The 19,312-nt window shown below is 40.9% G+C and overlaps 1 protein-coding gene across 1 annotated transcript in view; it reads right to left on the bottom strand.

Annotated features, from left to right (window-relative positions):
• LOC106907485 (copine-8) overlaps positions 1-19,312 on the bottom strand; it is a 74,955-nt gene that overhangs the window by 47,313 nt on the left and 8,330 nt on the right. Inside the window, exons 2-4 of the mRNA XM_088003366.1 lie at positions 4,730-4,770; positions 3,284-3,330; positions 1,681-1,784 (exon numbers count right to left, since the gene is read on the bottom strand). Coding sequence (XP_087859492.1) covers positions 1,681-1,784; positions 3,284-3,330; positions 4,730-4,770 — 192 coding nt within the window. The remainder of the gene's footprint in view (positions 1-1,680; positions 1,785-3,283; positions 3,331-4,729; positions 4,771-19,312) is intronic.

Genomic DNA, 19,312 nt, shown 5'->3' with positions numbered 1-19,312 from the left:
AGGAAATGACGTAGATTCACACTGATGACATCTGTGGAATGACGAGAATGACAGGTTTCATAGTCGAAGTGCAATCTATATAAAGTCAAGTGGAAGGCCGTTTGCCAACCAGTAGAAATGTACTGGATCCGAGTCAATGCAGCAGGACGGTAACCTCGAAGACACCAGGAATTGTACAACAGAAAGGCTGGAAATTTTCAAACTTATTCATGTATGTCTGGAAACCTCAATGAACTGAATTCTTATAGGTCAACAAACCAAAATTCATCAATAACATGACAGACTGAATACATCAAACAGAAAACAACTGCTTTAAATTGTTGCTGTTAATAAATAACTTTTACGATTATATACTGAGGAGGTGTAGGTAAGGTAGGTAAGGTAATTTTATTTATATAGTGTAGTTGTTGTTTTTCCTTTTAGGTATTCTCTCTGCTTCACAATTGAAAAGGGGCGCACTTTATTTTCAAACTACACCTAAACTCAAGCTACTCACAATACGTTAAGCATCCAGGAAGGACAGGTCTGATTTGAACCGAATGTGCTCAACATGCAGAGCAGTGATTTGTATGTAAATAATTCAATTCGTCCTGTCTGGAACTGCCTAAAAACAGAGCGTGACAGTAGAGACATCATGAGTGGAGCTGTGGTGAACATTTAGGATGTTTCTTGAGCATCCAACGGTCAAAATAGGGAAAGGATGTAGAGCAGACTCCTGAAAATATGATGCCATTTGCTTCAGTGTGTGTGAGCTTTCAGTGGTAAAACGTCTACAACGGCAGCCTCTAATAGGAAATCCCCCTGTCAAACCTGACACAAACACATCATTGTTGTACTGCTGTGGTGGCTTTGTTTTTTTGGTCAGATAAGGTTTGCACAATTCCTGCTGCCGTGGATGCCTAAAGATTTTATTGTGAACATAGAAGTTGTGCCATCAGAGAAGAATCAGTCAACCGTCTGTCGCACTGAGTAAGACGGCGGGACAAATGTCTCCCCTGAAGGAACCTTGATCCTTTTACCCTGGGGCCGCAACCACTCTGCAGGTGTGCAGCTTTGTTTATACTTGTATCAGTTGATCCTGACCTTTAAAAGCTGTTAGTTCACTTTTGGGTTTAAAAACGACAACTGTCCCACTTCCAATTCAGCTTCAGAGCAAATGAAGGCATTTTAAGAGGCTGTAGTTCCTGGTCCGAGAGGTATTTATAAATTTTTTCTTTGACAGATCAAGAAGTAAAACACAATGTCTCCAATTTTAACAAAAGAAATCTCAAATCAGATCTCAGTCAGAATTGATGGGACAACACAGAGGGCAAGAAGAAACATGACAGACTTCAAACTGGAAGAAAAAGTTCACCTCACAGGAGGAAAATGTCACCAACGTAAAGCTGGAGATGCAATCAAAAGGTTATGTGGTGGAATGGCCTAGTCAAAGTCTGGGCCTGATTCTGAATCCAACTGAAAATCGGCGGCAAGACTTTCAAAGTGATGTTTGCAGAACATTTACTCGCAATTTTCTTATCCAATCGCACAAAATTGTGCAAAAATATATTGCATGTGGCTAAAATATGACAAAATGTGGGGAGCAAAAACTTTTACTTGTCGCTGCAGAAAGCAAAGAAAACCAGACAAAAAATAAATAAATAATAAAAAAGTTAAGCAAACACAGGAAGTTGTACTCACAAGTCAAATCTGAGATTCTGTCGCTCTTCAAAGAAGTAGTCCAGCATGAATTTCCTCACGAAGTCGGGGTTTAGCGTGTTGTCAATCACCTCCGTTCTCCCAAACTGGAAGTTAAGAGCAAAGATGAGAGAGATGTTGAGAGAACAGTCGGGAGAAAACTCAAGGGTCCGACCGTTCCTCATCTCCGCTGCTTTTCTCAACCATTTCCGTTCGCCACCCTGCCTTCAGAGAATCTATAAGATGTCGCTTTATCTTCGTGCAACAATTCGGAGATTTCTCCGTTCAAATAAAAGCGGCTTTTCCAGGCTCTCCCCGAAGTTGCGGTGACTCGTGTAAAGTACCTCGTCACCTGCAGCCTGTTTCTCTGGAGACGCATCAGGGGAGGCACTGGTTAAGGAAGATTATATACAGCTACAGCGTAATGAATGCAGAGCAGCTTAAGCATCCAGTCAATGGGGGTCAGGCAGGTCAGCGTTTGACATTTAGCTTCGCCTGTTGATAGAGCAAGCAGATGAAGGGGCACTCGGAATTCTGAAGAACCGGGAATGATTGGGGCGGTGGGAATTTGAACTCTCATTTACATTTGTGAATATTCATGTGGAGAAAAAGAAAAAAAAAAACCTCTCTGGTGACTGCAGTTCAGAAAACATGCTCTCAAAGATGCTGTCGACGGTGTTTATCAATTAAAAAGAGCAATGACAGGCATAATTAGGACTTTCATTAAAACCTAAAATAAGTCCTCCACCTGTGTCTCTGGTTGGTTCGCTGACAAGTGACCATCTGCCGTTTTCACAGATATCAGCTTAGACGGTAAATAAAAATTAATGCAAATGTGACGCCAACAGAGAGACAAATTAGGCTGGTGAATACATTGACCTGATGTGCTATTTCTAGTTAAATATGAATGCACGTTGCTTTTAATCATTTTAAGTGATAAGTGTTTGTCTAATTAGAGCATGCGTAGCCTAAAGTAAATAAGAGCTTAAGCACATTAGAAGAGCCTTGACTAATGTGACCCGTGCGGCTAAAAAGAGTAACGTTTGCATTTCAATATGATATTTTAATGACATTTAATGTTTCCCTCCCTCCCACCCCCCACTGATCATGTCTTAAAGGGACAGTTCAGGTTTTATAGAGTAGCTATGATGAGGAAAATACCTACTGTAGACCGGGAAACGGTCTGTTTTTTTTTTTTTTTTTTTTTTAATCACGGAGAATCAAGCTAACTGATTGTTCACACAGGTGTCTTCCCAAAATGTCTTGCCACCATCAGGGAAAAACGGGAACAATTGGTTCCATCAGCTCTGTGTTCTCAGTTTTTTCTTTCTCATGGAAAGTACTATATGATGTCTTCGTTTTTCTTCATCACATAAAGAGCTCTGAGTGTTTAGCTGCGTCTCTTTCCCGGACAAAGTCAGCAACAGAGCTTCAGCTGCTGCTAAAAACGTGTACTCCATTTATTTCTCTTTGCTAATAGAAAGCCCTCCTTTGCCAATTTATTCTATATGAAAGACGAAACTTTATTGTCGCATTGACGTATTCACGGCCTTGAAAACCAAAACAAAGAAGATGCCGTGGTGTTGCTATGAAGAAAGGTACTGACCTCTCTCCATTCCTTGTTGCCCATGCCTTGCGTGTAGAGAACACAAACTGTAAAGAAGACAAACGTCCAACGTTAACATCAGTCAATGCAAACATCTATATTTAAAGGATCTGTAGGTAATTATACAATAAATAACGCTGGATTACTGAAGCAGAACATGTTCCATGGATTTGAAAAACTTAGACTTGTTTTTTTTATTCCTTCAGAAAGCTGGAGCCGTTTGATTTGTATCGCTGATATTTTTATCACCAGGTCACATACCCCGGTTATCTATGCATTTCTGCCAACTTTAATACTTTCCCCTCGCTTCTTCGCCTTCTGGCTCCTTCCTACATCAGTCAGGTTCAAATTAAAGGATTAAAGTCGTGCTCAGAGGAATCACAAGATCACAAGAACTACCTGAACATATAGTTAAAGCCTGTCCTCTACTACTCCCTCATACAATCACTGTCATCCCAGCACTCATCTCATCACTGTCATCATCATCGTCATCGCCACAGTGATTCACTCCTTCCATCGCGTTCTCTTGGAAATGTGCTGACAACTTGTTCATCATGCAATAACTTTTTTTCTGGTGTGGTCTTAGACTGTTGGACACAAACGTGAAACGGAAATGACAGGAAGAGTATGAAATATCCTGGCCAAGTCCAACTTTAATGATAAAGTAGAGCTACTTAATAAAGTTAAATGCATTACATCATTTACAGTTACAGTACCAGTTCCACCTAATCTGGAAATTACTTTATAGCCAATTTAGTCAGTGGTGTTTGGTTATAATGGCCAATTTAATCTAATTAGTGGTCAAATTCAAAGCTCCAACTCAGAGGTGGATTTTCAAATGGTCGTTTCAGTCATTTCACTGATCCCAGAGGAAATCACAGGCTTTTTTTATTTTTAAAAAGCTTGTACTCATTAACAAAATAAAGAAGATGTTATATTTTTAAGTCAAGATGTGATGCAGCAAATCAAAGATAAAAATGATCTATTTAAAAAAAAATCCACCTGTTAAGCATTATTAGACTTTCTTCTTTAAGAATGTTGATAAAAAGAAAAATGTAAGATTTTTCTAAACCAAATTTGCTTTTCTCTAGAAAATGATAAAAGCAACATTTTGCCCAGACAAGACAGTTTCATTTTAATGAAGATTTCAGGATAGTATTGTGAGTGGGCGTTTCTGGCGTGGGGTTTCATTTTTAGTCATTTTGTTTGTTTTCTTTTGTTTCTTTTTTATTTCTTTTAAAAGGGATGTTGTTAGTTCAACAATAAATTTGATCCATTAATTTAGCAATCATTCTAAATTCATTACTGTCCATTTTAACTAATTTCCTGACTCTTATTTTAAAATGTGATAAAAACCTCTATCCAGAAAATAACAGTGTTGTCTTTTCCACATGACCGTCTAAAGAGTTATGAGTCTGATGGATGTTTGGACATCACGTTTCTTACTTGGGTCTGATTTGGAGAAGGTGTCCATGTCCAGCAGGTTTCTGTGGAGACACAAAGAGAGGAAATGGATGAAAAACAAAGTTTGTTTGGGCTGATGTAATCCATCTCTGTGCCCAATAACTGTGTGAAAATGTTGTCTGCATTAAGGAATAACACAACACCAACAGTTCTGTAGAAGAACAAGAAATATCATATAATTTTAATACAGTGGATTCACATCTCGCTTCACCTCCGTTGTCATTGGTTACAGTTACATTTTAGCTATTCTGACAATGCATTTGTCATAAAGCAAAAGCAGTTTAATTTCTAAAACTAAGTAAAAACAGCATTTATGCTACATTTAGGACTACAAGTCTTCTTTGTGACAGTAAAAGTTATGCTAAATCTAAAAATATAGCACAAAAACTAAAAAATAAACACCACTGAAATAATCCAATAGGTTCAAACATAACCTCATCAAACCCAGACTTAATGTATTCTTCCGAGCTGCATTACCTGACGTAGTTAAATCTCTGCATGTCACAAACACAAACGAGCCGCTGATTTGTGCTGTGTGACCTGTTGCGTTTGATCCGAGCAATTAACCGTCTCTGTACATCTGTTTATATCCGTATCCTGCTCCGAGTTGACCACGGCTGGCAGTGGAGATTAGCTTAGCAGGCGAAGTCTATATGAGGCACAGGTGTAGTGCAGTGTCCAATCATAAAGATAAGATGGGAGATCTCATGGTTCACTGGCTGCATGCTCACAACGCCTAGCCAGCCGTAGCATAACAACCAAGATTTGTGTGACATAGAAAATTAGTTTAGCTGCGATTTCAATTCTTGATCTCAGCAATAGTTAGCCCAACTGTAGCTAGGGCTAACTAGGAAATTCACCACAGCAAGCCAACACAACAATCACTAATGTAGATAGGAAGTGCTCAATGGGCCTCGGTCAAGTACTTCTTCTTTTGTTTTGGACTTGATGTTATGTGGCTCATTTACCTACAGCATAACTCAAGCACAAATAAAGCTATGGACAGGAACTGATTGGCTGATGTTCTTCATGAGGATTTTCTTGTAGAGAAAATCTAAACAAGCCATTTATGACTAAAGGCAGAATCAGATTGTCACACTTCCACCACCATGTATAACTGTAGGTATGTTCTTTCTGCTTTATGCCTGAAGTAATGGGATGCACAACAAGTTCCAACAATATGAAGCCTACAACACCAGTGAACTAGCTCTGCCCTTATCAGAAGAAGGATTGTCCTCTTTGATCTCACTGATTGGTCGGCAATTTATGTTGTGTCCGACACACCGGGACAGACAACCAAATGACCAGAGTAAAAACCTCTTAACGTTTTTAGTTTGACATAGAAATGAGGTTCTTCCAAACAGGAACGTATTGGACTTTTAATTATTTATTCCTTTCCTATCAACACTATGATGAGAAAAAATAAAAATGGTCTTTATTGTCAAAACATCCTGTACGTGTGTTTCTGTTGTGGGGGTGTTAACTTGTGCGTCGTAAATCTAAATTTTATTGATTATGTTTGTTTACTTGGCAACTCTAGAAGCTCTTTCTGTAAGCTTAACATGACGATGTGGTAAGGGTGGCTATAAATGAACAAGCGGACTTTTAACCAGTCAAAACGTTTGTCAAAAAGAGTAGAAATGATGATGTCTCACATACACACACAACCTGAGCCTAGGAATCTGCTTTCCTGACTACATTGTTCAGTGTAATGTGTAAAAAAGTAGTCTATGCAGGCATGGGTGTGTGTGTGAGTCACATTGTGCATGTTGAACCTTGCGTGGATCAGAGCAGCTGTTTTTGTGGGCGCATTGTGTACGTGACATATTGTGTGGATCAGGAAATCACCGTTAGGTACGCGGTGCAAAGTTTCCATTTCTACTATTTTTATATGTGGTCTGTATTTGTGTGGTTTCTGCTGGTTTTGTGCGCCACACTTATGATGTGTGCTAAGGTTGTGATTGTGCTCTTGTGGTTTCAGGTGAGTTGTTGTTTTGTACGTACCACTCGATAAGATCCTACAAGCGCCCCCGTCTTAGGGGACTAGTAGCTTTTAAACATCAGCATTAGATGCTTTGTGATTTCTTTACAGGAAATTAGCCTAAAAATGTTCAACTACTTCTAACCTTGTTCGGGGAATTGTGAACACCCAGGCAACGGAGAGAACTTGTTTTGAGACACGGGGCTAATTGCCCTGTTGGAGTTTGCCCACTTTCTCCTTTTAAGCGGGAATCTGACGTTTCAAAGTGAGCGACTGCTCAAAGCACATCACACACTCCCAATGGGCTCCCGGGCTCCCGTTGCGCACGTGCCATGTGCATGCCAGTGTGCGACTGTGTGCCCGTTTCTGTATGTGCGAGTGCGACACGTTTGAAGGGTTTCCACTTCAGAGGATAATGTGAATGAGTCACGGCGCTGTCTCTTTTCCTCCTCTCTCTTTTTCATCCAGAGGCGGGCAGTGGAAAGCTGAAAGCTGCCGCCCGAGTCACTCTTAGGTCTGCAGGAAGAATGCCATCAGACTCAGTTCAGTTTGTCCCTTGAGAAAATGCTGTTGCCTCCAATAATGGCTCTTATAGCTATGTCTTAACCAGTATTACCCATTGGAGAAACTGAAATGTTTGCCTGTTCTCAATGTGATCATGTGATCAAATTCAATTTTTAAGTTTTACCAAAGATTCTCAACTGGGTTTAGGACCATTAAAAGACATCAATATGTTTTATTTTAAACCATTTCACTGCAGATCTGGCTGTATGTTTATAAATGCTGCAGTGTGTCAGTTTTAGAAAAAAATGTTTTTTTTACGTATTTGTTTAAACTGCCACCACAGATAATCCGTGAAAAATAAATTGAGTTCCTCTGCCTTGTCCCAATCATGCTGCTCCACCCTCTCCCCCTTGCTGTCTGCTGAGCCTGTCGTGAATGCTAAAGCTAGTTAGCATTCCCACAGATAACGGTGGATGAATGGTTTATATCTGGCAGCGCATTCACAAGGGTGATTGACAGCATTAAGACCCTCCTCCTGGCTCTGATTGGCTGTTTTTGACCAGGAGCGGTGCATTTCTTCAGTTGGTAACAGGAGCTCAGGGAGGAGATTGAGGAGACGTGGTGAAAGTTTTAACAAATATGTAAAATACATATTTTTGTAACATAAAAAATAAAGTTGCAGCTTTAATGTTTGTTGTCCTGACGGAAGGTAAATCTCAACTCTTTCACAGGCTACAGCCAGTTTTTGTTTCCAGGATTACAAATGCACAAAACAATTTTCAAAAAGTTTTTTCAAAGCCGCTAAAGTTTCCTTGATTGTTGTTGGGCATGTCACGCAAACTTAATGCAACGCTGCCCTATGTTCCACCTATGTGCTGCACATCTAAACCACAGCCAACTTCTGCTTTGCACACATACACATCAACAACAACAAAAAAGTCTCTCTGATGCCAAAACCCATCGACAAATATGACAGCGCATCTCAGACTGCTGTCAAGCCTTCCCTGCTCCTCCCTGTGGGGAAACCTTAGCATTCCAATTCCTCTCAGTATCCTGACTACACATCTGACGCCACACCTGCGACACCTGTCAGTCACCGCAACAGAAACGGAAAACTGGATGCAAGTCATTTCCCCAACTTTTCTCCTTCATTTGCTTCCCCGGCTGCCTTATTTAGCGGGCGCAGACAGAAACTTTGAGTCTGGAAGGTTGAAAAGCAGGAATGGTGAGGCGTCTGTAATTATAGGAGAAGCCTGATGGAGCTTCAATTGGAGATCAACGAACGGGGCTAAGGTGCTCTGCCTCCCCCACACACACGCACACGCACACACACACACACACACACACACACACAGGGTATAGCTGCACAGGAGGAGGGGTATGGAGACTGTTACCATTAGAAACCGCCGACAGCCAATCAGGCCCACTTGACCGAGCTGAATGACAGATGCTCTATGTGCATGTCATTCCTCTCTCCCCCCCCGAACTTGACAAGCAGGGGACGCCATCTGTGCAGAGGTATTTGCAGCCTCACCTTTTCACTTATTCTGTTTTTTTCTCCTCTCTCTACCATCTCTTGATCTATTTTCAACTTTCCTTTTAAGTTATTCTTTTTTCTCTCCATCTCTCGCTCTGTCGCCTCTGCTTTCAGTTCTGCCTTCCTACTTTTTTCAATTAGTGAATACATTCAAAAATACCCCTTTGGACTGGCTCGGGAGGCCACGTCCCTGACAGTGTGTTACCTTGACAACACAACAGCAAACGCCCCCTGGGACTCTTACAAGCCTCTCCTGTGCTACAGAAATAAATTGGGTTTTTAGCCCACTGGATGAAGGCGGAAAGGAGAGGGGAAGAGGAAAAGGGGAAGAACAGAAAATGTGAGGATTATTATTAGTGAAGCTTTAAAAAAGAAAAAAAAAATGAAAACGGCAGATGTGTGAAAGGGAAAGAACGGTGAGGAAGAGATTTAGCCAGCACCTTCGTCTTAATGTGACATTTGACTAACATTGGAGAGATGCTGCCTTTTCTTGACTCACTGCAGTTCTCCTCCAAAACATTAGGGACACTAAAGAGAAAACAGGAGCTACACCGAAAGCATGCTAATTGAGAAGCAAAACTACAGTTTCCAATTACTTTTGATCATAACTAATTTTTAACATTATCATAGCTTTTTTTCCCCCCCAATCTGATCTGATCCGTGTGACAATTGGTCACACGGATCCAAAAAGAAATCTGAACTTAGACTATGAAAACCTTCAGAATAAAATATTTCCACAACTATTTAAAATAAAAAAATAAGAACAGAACATATTAATGAAAAACGAACGTCGAATATTACGGTTATAGTTATGACTCTACAACATTTATGTTTTTTTTGTTTGTCTTTTTTAAACTTTCAACACCATAACTGTGTGTTTTCAAACTGGGAAGACCACAAACCACTGCAATTTATCATTAATAATTATGTGCAGTGATAAAATCTAACCTCACACAAAGAGACTTAAATATATACAGTACTCATAAACAGCTTGATGTTATTCAATAATCAGTTTTCTTGTTTGTTTTATTTTGCTTTTATCTTTATCACACCTAACTGGGGCAACTATGTTCTCTCTACATATGAAAACAATGGTAAGAAATGTCTTTGACAACATGACATAAACTGTAATAATAATTTATATAAAAGCTATTAAATCAAGTTAAATTATTGTGTTACTTTGCTGTCTTACTACAGAAGCCTGGAGCAAACAAGGCCATATTGGATTTTACCTACCGTATTTTCCGCACTATAAGGCGCACCGGATTATAAGGCGCACCTTCAATGAATGGCCTATTTTAGGACTTTTTTCATACATTAGGCGCACCGCATTATAGGGCGCATAGAACAGACGCTTCATACTCTATTATTACACATCCACATTAATAAAGAAATGGTCCCCGAGTACTTTATATAGTAGGCTGGCCCAGTCGTTGTTTCACTCACGGTGTTGGTGTTGCGATATTATGCCCAACTGCTTTCTGGGTAACACAGACCAACCGACACGCTGCCGCTGCAGTCTCTGTCTCTCTTCCCCTGCCCCTCCCCCCCTTTAAATGTATTATCAAACTTTATTAACAAACCAGTGTTCTGACAACTATCCCAGCATGCACCGCGCACTACTTCTTCTACGGGGAAAAAGAAGTTGGCGGCTGCTTACCGTAGTGGACCAACTACGTAAGCAGCCTACTGCATGTCTGTGTAAACATGACGTCTTTCATTTCGATCTGAGTTAATTAGCGTAGCATTTCTGCCGGATTTTCACAACATATCAGCCACGACAATGGACAGGGGAACCAACAAGTTCATGTCATCTTTTTTGGACGACATCAAGGTGTTTGAGCCACGGGATGCCTCCAACATTGTGCGCGAACGCGGCCCCTGTGGTAAGGTCCGTTGCTGGACCTGTTGTGGCTCAATATTGGTCCATATATAAGGCGCACCGGATTATAAGGCGCACTGTCGGCTTTTGAGGAAATTGAAGGTTTTTAGGTGCGTCTTATAGTGCGGAAAATACGGTAATTTGCTTGAAATTCACAACTGTACCAACAGTAGCGTCAGACATTTGAGTCTTTTATTGAACCCTGGGGGGTGCTTAGTTTCTCCCATGATGCAGTTTGATTCTCTGTTATTGTCAAGTCGTCGGTGGAGCAGGTCCTTGCAAAAAGCCCTTCTGGGTCGAACCGTTATCCACTTTTTATTACCTTTAAATCCATGTGGGTGATTAAAAGTGAGCGAAAGCAACAGTCTGCCAGCTCGTGTTTCTTATTTTAGACGTCGCACCCATGAAGGTGATCTCAGAGTTCTCATCTTCCAGAATGTTTTTCTAGCAAATCTCTAATATTCTCCAATATTACACCGTTTGCCCTCCTTAGTACAATACTTTTTATTTGCAGGTTTATTTTTATCTCCTGCTCTGCCTTGCTCTCAGAAGAGAGGGGGGTTTTCTCAGCGATGGCCTCAAGCTTACAGTCCTGTTTTGTCTTCTGGTGTTTCTCCTCCCTCCATCCATCCATCCCTTCCTTTATTCCCCTCCCTCTATCTGTCTCTGTCACTTTGACCCTGACCTGAATAGGCTTTGTACCGACTACGCCATCTGACTGAACTAGATACAGTTACACACATGTAGATGCACACGGAAACCGCATGTAGCGACCCGATGCCTTTCCAGGTCAGCTGCTTGCGATGCCCATTACCTCAACGACGCTGAAGGCGTGTTACGCTTCATCGATACGTTCTGTTCTGAGACGATTGGAACTGAAATTCATAGCATCACTTTGTGATTTGTAATAATAACAAAAATAGACCATCCAGGGTCTAATTTAATTAAAGATGGATCAATTCTGGACTAAAGAGTGAACACAGAGTAATGTAACGCAATCAAAGTACATTTGAGTAAATCACTGATGCACTATAAATAGGCTGAAATATAATTTTACCAATCTTTAAGCTTAAAAAAAGAAACAAAAAGAAGATTTTTAGGATTTACTCTCCTTACAGTGGAAATGAAAAACGGTGCTGGAGCGGTGTAATTAGATTTGGCCGAGCCGCATCATTGGATTTCAACTGGATCCAATTTCCTCATAAAGTGACACAATTTTGATAAACAGACATTTAAAAGTAGACATAATGGATCCAGAAAGTGAAAGAAAACTGTCTTTTTATTTCCTAAAATCGATAAGCTAAACATAACTTTAAGAAGTTGTACATATTTGTACTTATTTAGATTTTCAGATCAGGATGACGTATAATTTTTGTTTGGATTTATGCAATTTAACAGATGTAAAATTGATATTGGTTGCTTGAGGCAAGAAAGTTTTCCAGTTCCATAGATTGAACATGAATCATCAACAATTCCCATGAAAACATGCAAAGAGTGCTTCAGCAATTAAGAGAAACGCTTGATGCGACCGCCTCATTTCCTATCACAGTCAGACTTCTTGTTTGGAAAAAAAATCATTTTGAATCAAAATTTTACGAGGCTAGTAATGAGCGTTACTCTAAAATGTGAATTAAAACAATGAATCAAATTCAATTTAACTGAACTTGAAAGAAGTCTGTTGACAGCCAACAATGGTAAAAAAACAAAAAAGAAAAAAAAAAGAAAGGAAATGCTTCATGTGAAATAGCAACCTTTAGTAGAAATATGATTTGTTTTTTTAGACATGCCTATCATGAGGCCTTTTATAAAATATTAATTCCAAAAATACTTTTTCCTGCGTTTCTTTCTAAGGGCTTAAAGAAGAGGATAACCTGGCTTTCATTTTAATATCTACTCAAAATTCAGTGTATTTACAGCAGAATACTTGTCATGCTCCTATGTGTGTGTGCATGTGTGTGTGTGTGTGTGTGGCCACGCTTAGCAACAGACCAAGACCCTTCTTGGAAACATGTGGAGCGAGAGGAGTCACTAGGCATGCTCAGATGCTCTCAACAGGTCGCTGAGCACACTGCTACAGGTACCTCCACCTCTGAATCCCCCTCTTTGTGCTTCTTTCCATCATCGCCTCAGGCACTTTTTCCTCCATTTTCATTTTTCCTTGATCCATGTAGCTTTGTTCATTCGATACGCAACTTGAAGGGAAAACACTTGATAGAACCTCCTCTCGCTGTATCCCTCATTGCAACACACACACACACACACACACACACACACACGTTTACAGAAGAGGAAGCTTCAGCAGCTTGTGTGCACTCCCTGCTTCTCCAAGGGGGCTGTCCTAATTCCTCCTGACAAGGGCTGGGAGAGCCAAGAGAACATGTCCGCACACAGAATCAGGCACGTGCAAACGCACACGGTGGAATACGCTGCCGCGCTGTCCGTTTAGGCACAGGCATGGGCGACGCAACCAACGCCAGTCACGGTCGGGATACGCTGAGCCCCGTGGCGTTTTACCTTAATTGCCTTCGCCTCTGCTAAACTCGCCAAGTCTCCGCCCGCATCAACACACTGCACTATTGTAACCGTAAGGGCTAAACAAAGACGTTAATTTAGGTTTTTATAAAGCAGGACTGCCAAAAAGCATGTGTGTGCCACAGATTCTACCTGCACGTCCTCCTTTTTCCTCCGTTTCACCCACGCTTTGTGGCCTTCTCAGACTGATATCAACAGGAGGCTCGGAGTGAATTTGTGCATGTGGAGGAAATTAGACGCAATGCTTGGACGTGCAGAGGCCAGAGGCTTCTGCACGAGAGAGAGAAAAAGAGAGAGAGACAGGGAGGGAGACAGCATCCCCGGAGGAATTCATGCAGACTTCTCTGCTCTGTGACCACGATGGAGATGACTAGATTAGGCCGGCTACTGTCTCCGTCTTCCGCCACTGTAGATCCACACGCGGCTCAGAGGTCGATTCATTCCCAGCGACTCCACTGTTGCAGCAGCAGTCAGATGGCTGTGCCTTAGCTTTTTTATGTACTTCAGAGGGACATATAGACAGAACTTACAAAATAAGTGCTGTGTGTTTTTGTCTTATTTTACCAATCTTTTATCTACCAAATTACAATCAGTCCCTCCAGTTGTTTGCAACTCCGCGATCGTGGAAGTAGCACACAAAATTGTTTTAAGTCGTTTTTATTGTCTTTTTATTGTTAAGTACATGAATGAGCAGGAACACGCAGTGCTATGCTAGGCAACACATAACAATAAGAATGATGTTACAAAAAAAGATCAACCAAAATAATTTATTTTGGTTGTTGTGTTTTATTTTGGCTAGTTAAAATCCTCTCCAGTTCCAGTTTTGAGTGTTCTGAACAAAGTTCAAGTTTATTGTTCTCTGAGAGGACAAACTTGCATTATTATGCCATCATCACTACTGGTCCCAAAATGGCAATACTATCGTTTATCACAATAATTTCTGGATGGAATTTATCGTCCAGTGAAATACGTTACTGTAACAGGCCTACTAAGACGTAATTGTGAGTTTGTTGCATATTTTCTGCAGAAATAGTCATAAACGTTGGGTTTAAGTGACTGCTAGCTCCCACCTACAGGTGGCAGTATCCTTTTTCTTTGGCTAAAATGCTGCATTAGCCTTCCTAGATCTCAAGCTACAACCTGTGGTCGATGCAGTAAGTAGCAATGTCACATTTACAGCCCTACATAAGAGCAAATATAGCAACATTTCTTGCAAATATGTTTAACAAAATCTATGTATCTGATTGCAGAAAAAAAGAACAATTGTTCAATTCAGCAAACGGATGCTTAGCTTAGTTTTCATTCAGCTGTAGACAATGACATCTGTGCGAAAGTAAAATGTCAGAGATTCAACTGTGAGCAGGAAATGGCATCGGCAGTTTGGTTGAAATGAGGAACGGTGGCACGAATGTCTGTGTCTGTCTGTGAAATGTACATGTATGCATATGTACGTTATGTGTGTGTGTGTACGTCAAGTTGACATCAGAGCTGTATGATCTCCTTGGGTTGAGTTTTCCCCTGAGGCATTCTGCTGCTGTACATCTTGGCAGATGTTGGCGAGTTAATCTCTGATGTTATTCTGAAGAGAGCTTTTAATGCCAAACAGTTAAATAAGGCTAATTTGTTTTCCCAAAACACTGTAAAAACTCAACTGTTACTCACACACTCCAGAAATCAGACATTTATGTAATGGAAGCAAGAGGAAAACCAAAATAAGTCCCACAAGCCATGTATGGTACACAGCTGACATGTCAGATAACACAAAATGTCATTTTTGGGCCAACATGATTGTAAACTATCTTGAAGAAATCATTGCAATGGTAAGACATGGTGGTGGATGCATCATGCTGAGAGAATGCTTTTCTAATGTCCCCTCTTTGGAACATTAGAATGATTAACAATAACAAAATGTCAGGAGAAGGGTGCAAAAAAATGCCAATACTCTTATAACCTGAGGGATTTGAAAGGCAAGACATTATTAAAAAGTCAAGATGTGTTATTACTAGAGAAGAACCATTGGTGAAAACTGAAGAAAAAAATACTAGAAAATATTCAAATATTGAATACAGACAGGCTGAGGATCATTTACTTGCAAAATGAAAAATGTTCTCAATGTCATGGCCCCCCAACTATTATAAGGTTTCCATTTATACATCAAAAACCCAACCAGACATTCATAGGAAGAGATTATGCAGTACTATGTAATCCGCTGGTTGATCAAGTCAAACTGTCAGAAGTTCATGAAACATTTCCAGCAAATTTAACAACATGCATCAGGTTGAGTTTGGGTTCAAAAGTCAAAATGTCTGAATTTCATTGTGTTCTACTTGAATGGCCAACATTTGGACTTTTGAGTGTAAATATAAAGTGACAACGGTTTGTGATTAAAACACTGACACCCATAATTTCTTCAGAGAACCCCTGATAAATCTATAATATATATAGATGAGTCTATCAAGGAGATATGAAACTCCATTATGTCCTAAACCACCACAGTAACTTTTGTTGGTAGGGGAGCAAATGAGGCAATCTGAAAGTTAACCAGAGTCTGCTTAGTGTGCAGTTAGTGATGTTGAAGGTTGGGATGTCCTTGGATGTGTGTGTGTGTGTGTGTGTGTGTGTGTGTGTGTAACTACAGCACCTGCTTTTTAAAATAACACCACAGCTGTCTCACCTTGAGAATCTCTACGCCTATTACCTCTCCTATTTACTGCCTGCAATAGTAGAGTCCCCCCTCCTGTCTGTGTGTAAGTGTTTGTGATGGGCAGGTAGTCCTTGCCAATGACTTCTTTTCCTTCTCCATCATATAATTGAAGTCAGGCACCAGAGCGCTGTGAGCTGTAAGGTACAATTAGGCTTGTCAGCACAAGCCAGGTCCTGTACGAAGTAAACCGCCTGAACTGAGTGAGCTGCAGAAGCACATGGGTCAATTTTAATTCTTTTACACCGTCCAAATCTGCTCTGACTTTACTAATAAAAGGCCCAAGCGTGATTATGCTGTCCAAACTGTGCCCTGCGACATGCCTACCAGGACCCAGAGATGTACATTGATGCTCTCAAGGAACTATGTTCAGAAACGGAGCTGAAGGAAGGCAGACAGGATAATGGCATCTATTCACGTCAGCCCAGAAATCTTTTCTCCGATACAGCTTTGTCTCTGTGATTGCCAGCACCACTGTGCTGACATCCAAAATCATTCGCGCTCCCCGTTGTGGAGGACTGCATATAAACAGACAGAGGGAAGTTATTGGCCGCCGCGTCATCGCGAACACATCCCTTTGTGCTCCTCGCTGGCTTTGAATGGGCACACAGCAGGCACCTCTGCACACACCTCCCCGCCTCCTCCACTCAAAGTGATGGTTGTCAGCAGCATCTTCAATAGGAGAACTATTACGCGAGCTACATGGGGGCCAGAAAGGTCAACGCAATCACTTCCCATACAGGGAATGGCAGCGAGCGACATGAAAATAGATAGAGGGTCGATCGTGACTGGTGTCGTTAAAGCGCGGGGGCTGCTGGGTGGAGCGCTCGCACCCCGAGAGTCGAATATGAGCGTGAAGGATTGTCAGCAGTTGTTTTACCAGAGAAAAAGCAATGGATCTTTGGGGGTCCGCCCACCTCCGCCCAGCAGAAGTGTAAGACTCTGAGGTGCCAAGAAAAGCACAAGGGTTAAAAAAAAAAAAAAAAAAAACGGGAGGTGTTGGCTCACCTAATGGAACTCCTCTAGTATAGTTTTCCTCATATAAAGTGAACACCATGGGCTACTGGGGTCTTCCAAACCATCGGAAGGTTCCAGATGCATCCCTCCTGCAACACAGCTAAATCGAATGACTGAATATCAAGTTTAGCAACGGCCTGGTTGCATCTACAACCTGCTAGACAGTATATTTTGATTTGCACATGTGCACTGAGACGTCTGAAGGCCGAAGAATAATTGCTTTGTTGAACTTACAAATGTCTTTGTCAATCAAGGATAAGTGGATTTAGTGTCACCCAGGTGTAAAGTTGCAGAATGCATCAATCCGAATCAGTCTGCTCTTTTAAAGACAAAAGAACACTGGAGTTTTGGTTCTGTTATTGTCAATGCCTATGTAACAAGTATAAGGCAATAAAGTACAGATTGCATCATTAGTTACACTATGATAAATAAACACACAATCATGACACCTTTCCCCAAAATGCCTTACAGAAACAGCCCAGCAAATGCTGCAGCACTGTGCAAGTTTCTGTATGATGTAGCCCCAACCAACCTACATTCACCTAACCTACTTTTTATCCTTTTCTTGACTGTGTCCCAGTAATTCCCTCTAAATCTTCTCCCTCCACTTCCCACAGTGAGATTCAAATGAAAGCCTCTATTTGTACAACGGCTTCCATGACTAAGAAGAAATTGGCCCCTACAGAAGTTGATAATATATACTTTTATCACAAAAAAGTGCTTTGTATTCTAGCAACTCAACAGGCGTGAGGAAGAACAGCTGTTGAGAGTCTCTTTGTACATCATCTTGCTTGAGTAAGATTTTGTAAGCAAAACTTAGACAACCACCAAAAAAAAAATGAATAGCTACATTTTGGACTCGGATCCCTCTGATCTCCTCAGTCCGTTTTCAGCCATGGACAAGAAAGGAACAGTAAATGGAGCAGAATCTGTATCAGCATTTTTAATTGTTGCAGGAACAGAGCTGCGTTTTTCCCACCGTTCACCTACAAGCCCGCCGCAAGTGTCATGCAGCCAGAAAAAGAGTCATTGTTCCTGGAGTTATTAAGCTTACAGCAAATGAAAGAGAGCCCCGCAACTGTTAAACGATGATTCATAATAATACCAGCTGGCCAGTCTTGTTTAAGTCAGACCGGCTTGAAAAAACATTTTGCAATGAATTTCAGTTGAGGAGAGATAAAAGCCATGCATGGTTATTTACTTCAGTAAAATAAAAGTGCATCCACTTTTTGTCTGTATCTTGGGAAAAGCAGGACTACATAATCAACAGGCTAGAGGAGGCCCTCTAAGGCAGACTAAAACCCACAGGCACAACTATACAATCCAAACAGCCATCGTTCCCCTCACTTCTGAAGACTGACACTGCTGCTTGTTGTGTGGGCAGAGCGACCAAATGACAGGCAGGGCGGGATGGAGGGGGGAAAGAGACTGACAGGAAGACAAACTTTCCTCTGGGTAGAAATTAAGTCATGCCAGTGCACTGACAGATCAGCAGAGGGAGGAGGCTGGAAGGGTAGCAGGAGCCCCAAACAGTCACAGAGTGTTTCTTCATTTGGGATGTTTTCTGAAGTCGGATTCTGTTTCACCCAAAGTCTGGAGCCTCACTACTAACCGTCCTTCCTTTCAGACACATCCGTCTCACTTTCCCGGTGTAACAGATTAAATGCCGAGGTTTTAATATAGCATGAGAAGTTAGTTTGATGAGCTGCTTTGGATTTAGTTTGACCAATTCTGTATGGGAACTGACAACGGTGCAACAAAGCATTCAACAGCTGGTGAGAAGAGACGCTTACATTTCTACAGCTGCAAATGTTGCCACTATTCTTTCCAGATCTGTAGGTAGAAACAGAACACTGGCAACTTATGATTCATTGACATTAGGCATTATATGTTTGTTTTTTCAGCCAGCTGAATGGCAGTTAGCAGCACCAGGTCGAGAAGGGTCAGCATGTGAATAAGCATGGAAAAGCTTGAAAGTTGCAAAATGAAATGTGAAATCATTTCTGTAATCAATTTGAAATGTGAATGCCATATGTTATATATTTATTACAGGTAAATAATTAAGAATTTTGTCTGTCAATTTTAATGAAGTTTGTATGAAATTCATTTTCAATCAAATCAATAACATATTTCTACTACAGAAATGTCAATGTCTTAAGCCATATCTCCATGTGCTGTACAGTTTAATGCTTCATTTGCGTGAATAACCATCTGTTTTTCCTTCCACTTAACTTTCCTTTGGTGCTGGCTAAAGCGTTCTAAACATCTAGCTTCTTTAGTAATAATCTTTTGGGATTTACCTTTGTAGCTCAAGAAGGGGGTCAATTTGATGCCTGCTTGGCGTCTTTAATTTTTATTCCTCATCTTATTTAATGAAGAGTTTTTTTCTAAAATAATTTAATTTGGGGTTT

Source organism: Poecilia mexicana, unplaced genomic scaffold, assembly GCF_051168715.1.
Source record: "Poecilia mexicana isolate PSO_F unplaced genomic scaffold, ASM5116871v1 scaffold_23, whole genome shotgun sequence".
Classification (NCBI taxonomy): domain Eukaryota; kingdom Metazoa; phylum Chordata; class Actinopteri; order Cyprinodontiformes; family Poeciliidae; genus Poecilia; species Poecilia mexicana.
The sequence above is the reverse complement of the archived record's forward strand: the minus strand, read 5'-3'. Positions and strand labels throughout refer to the sequence as shown.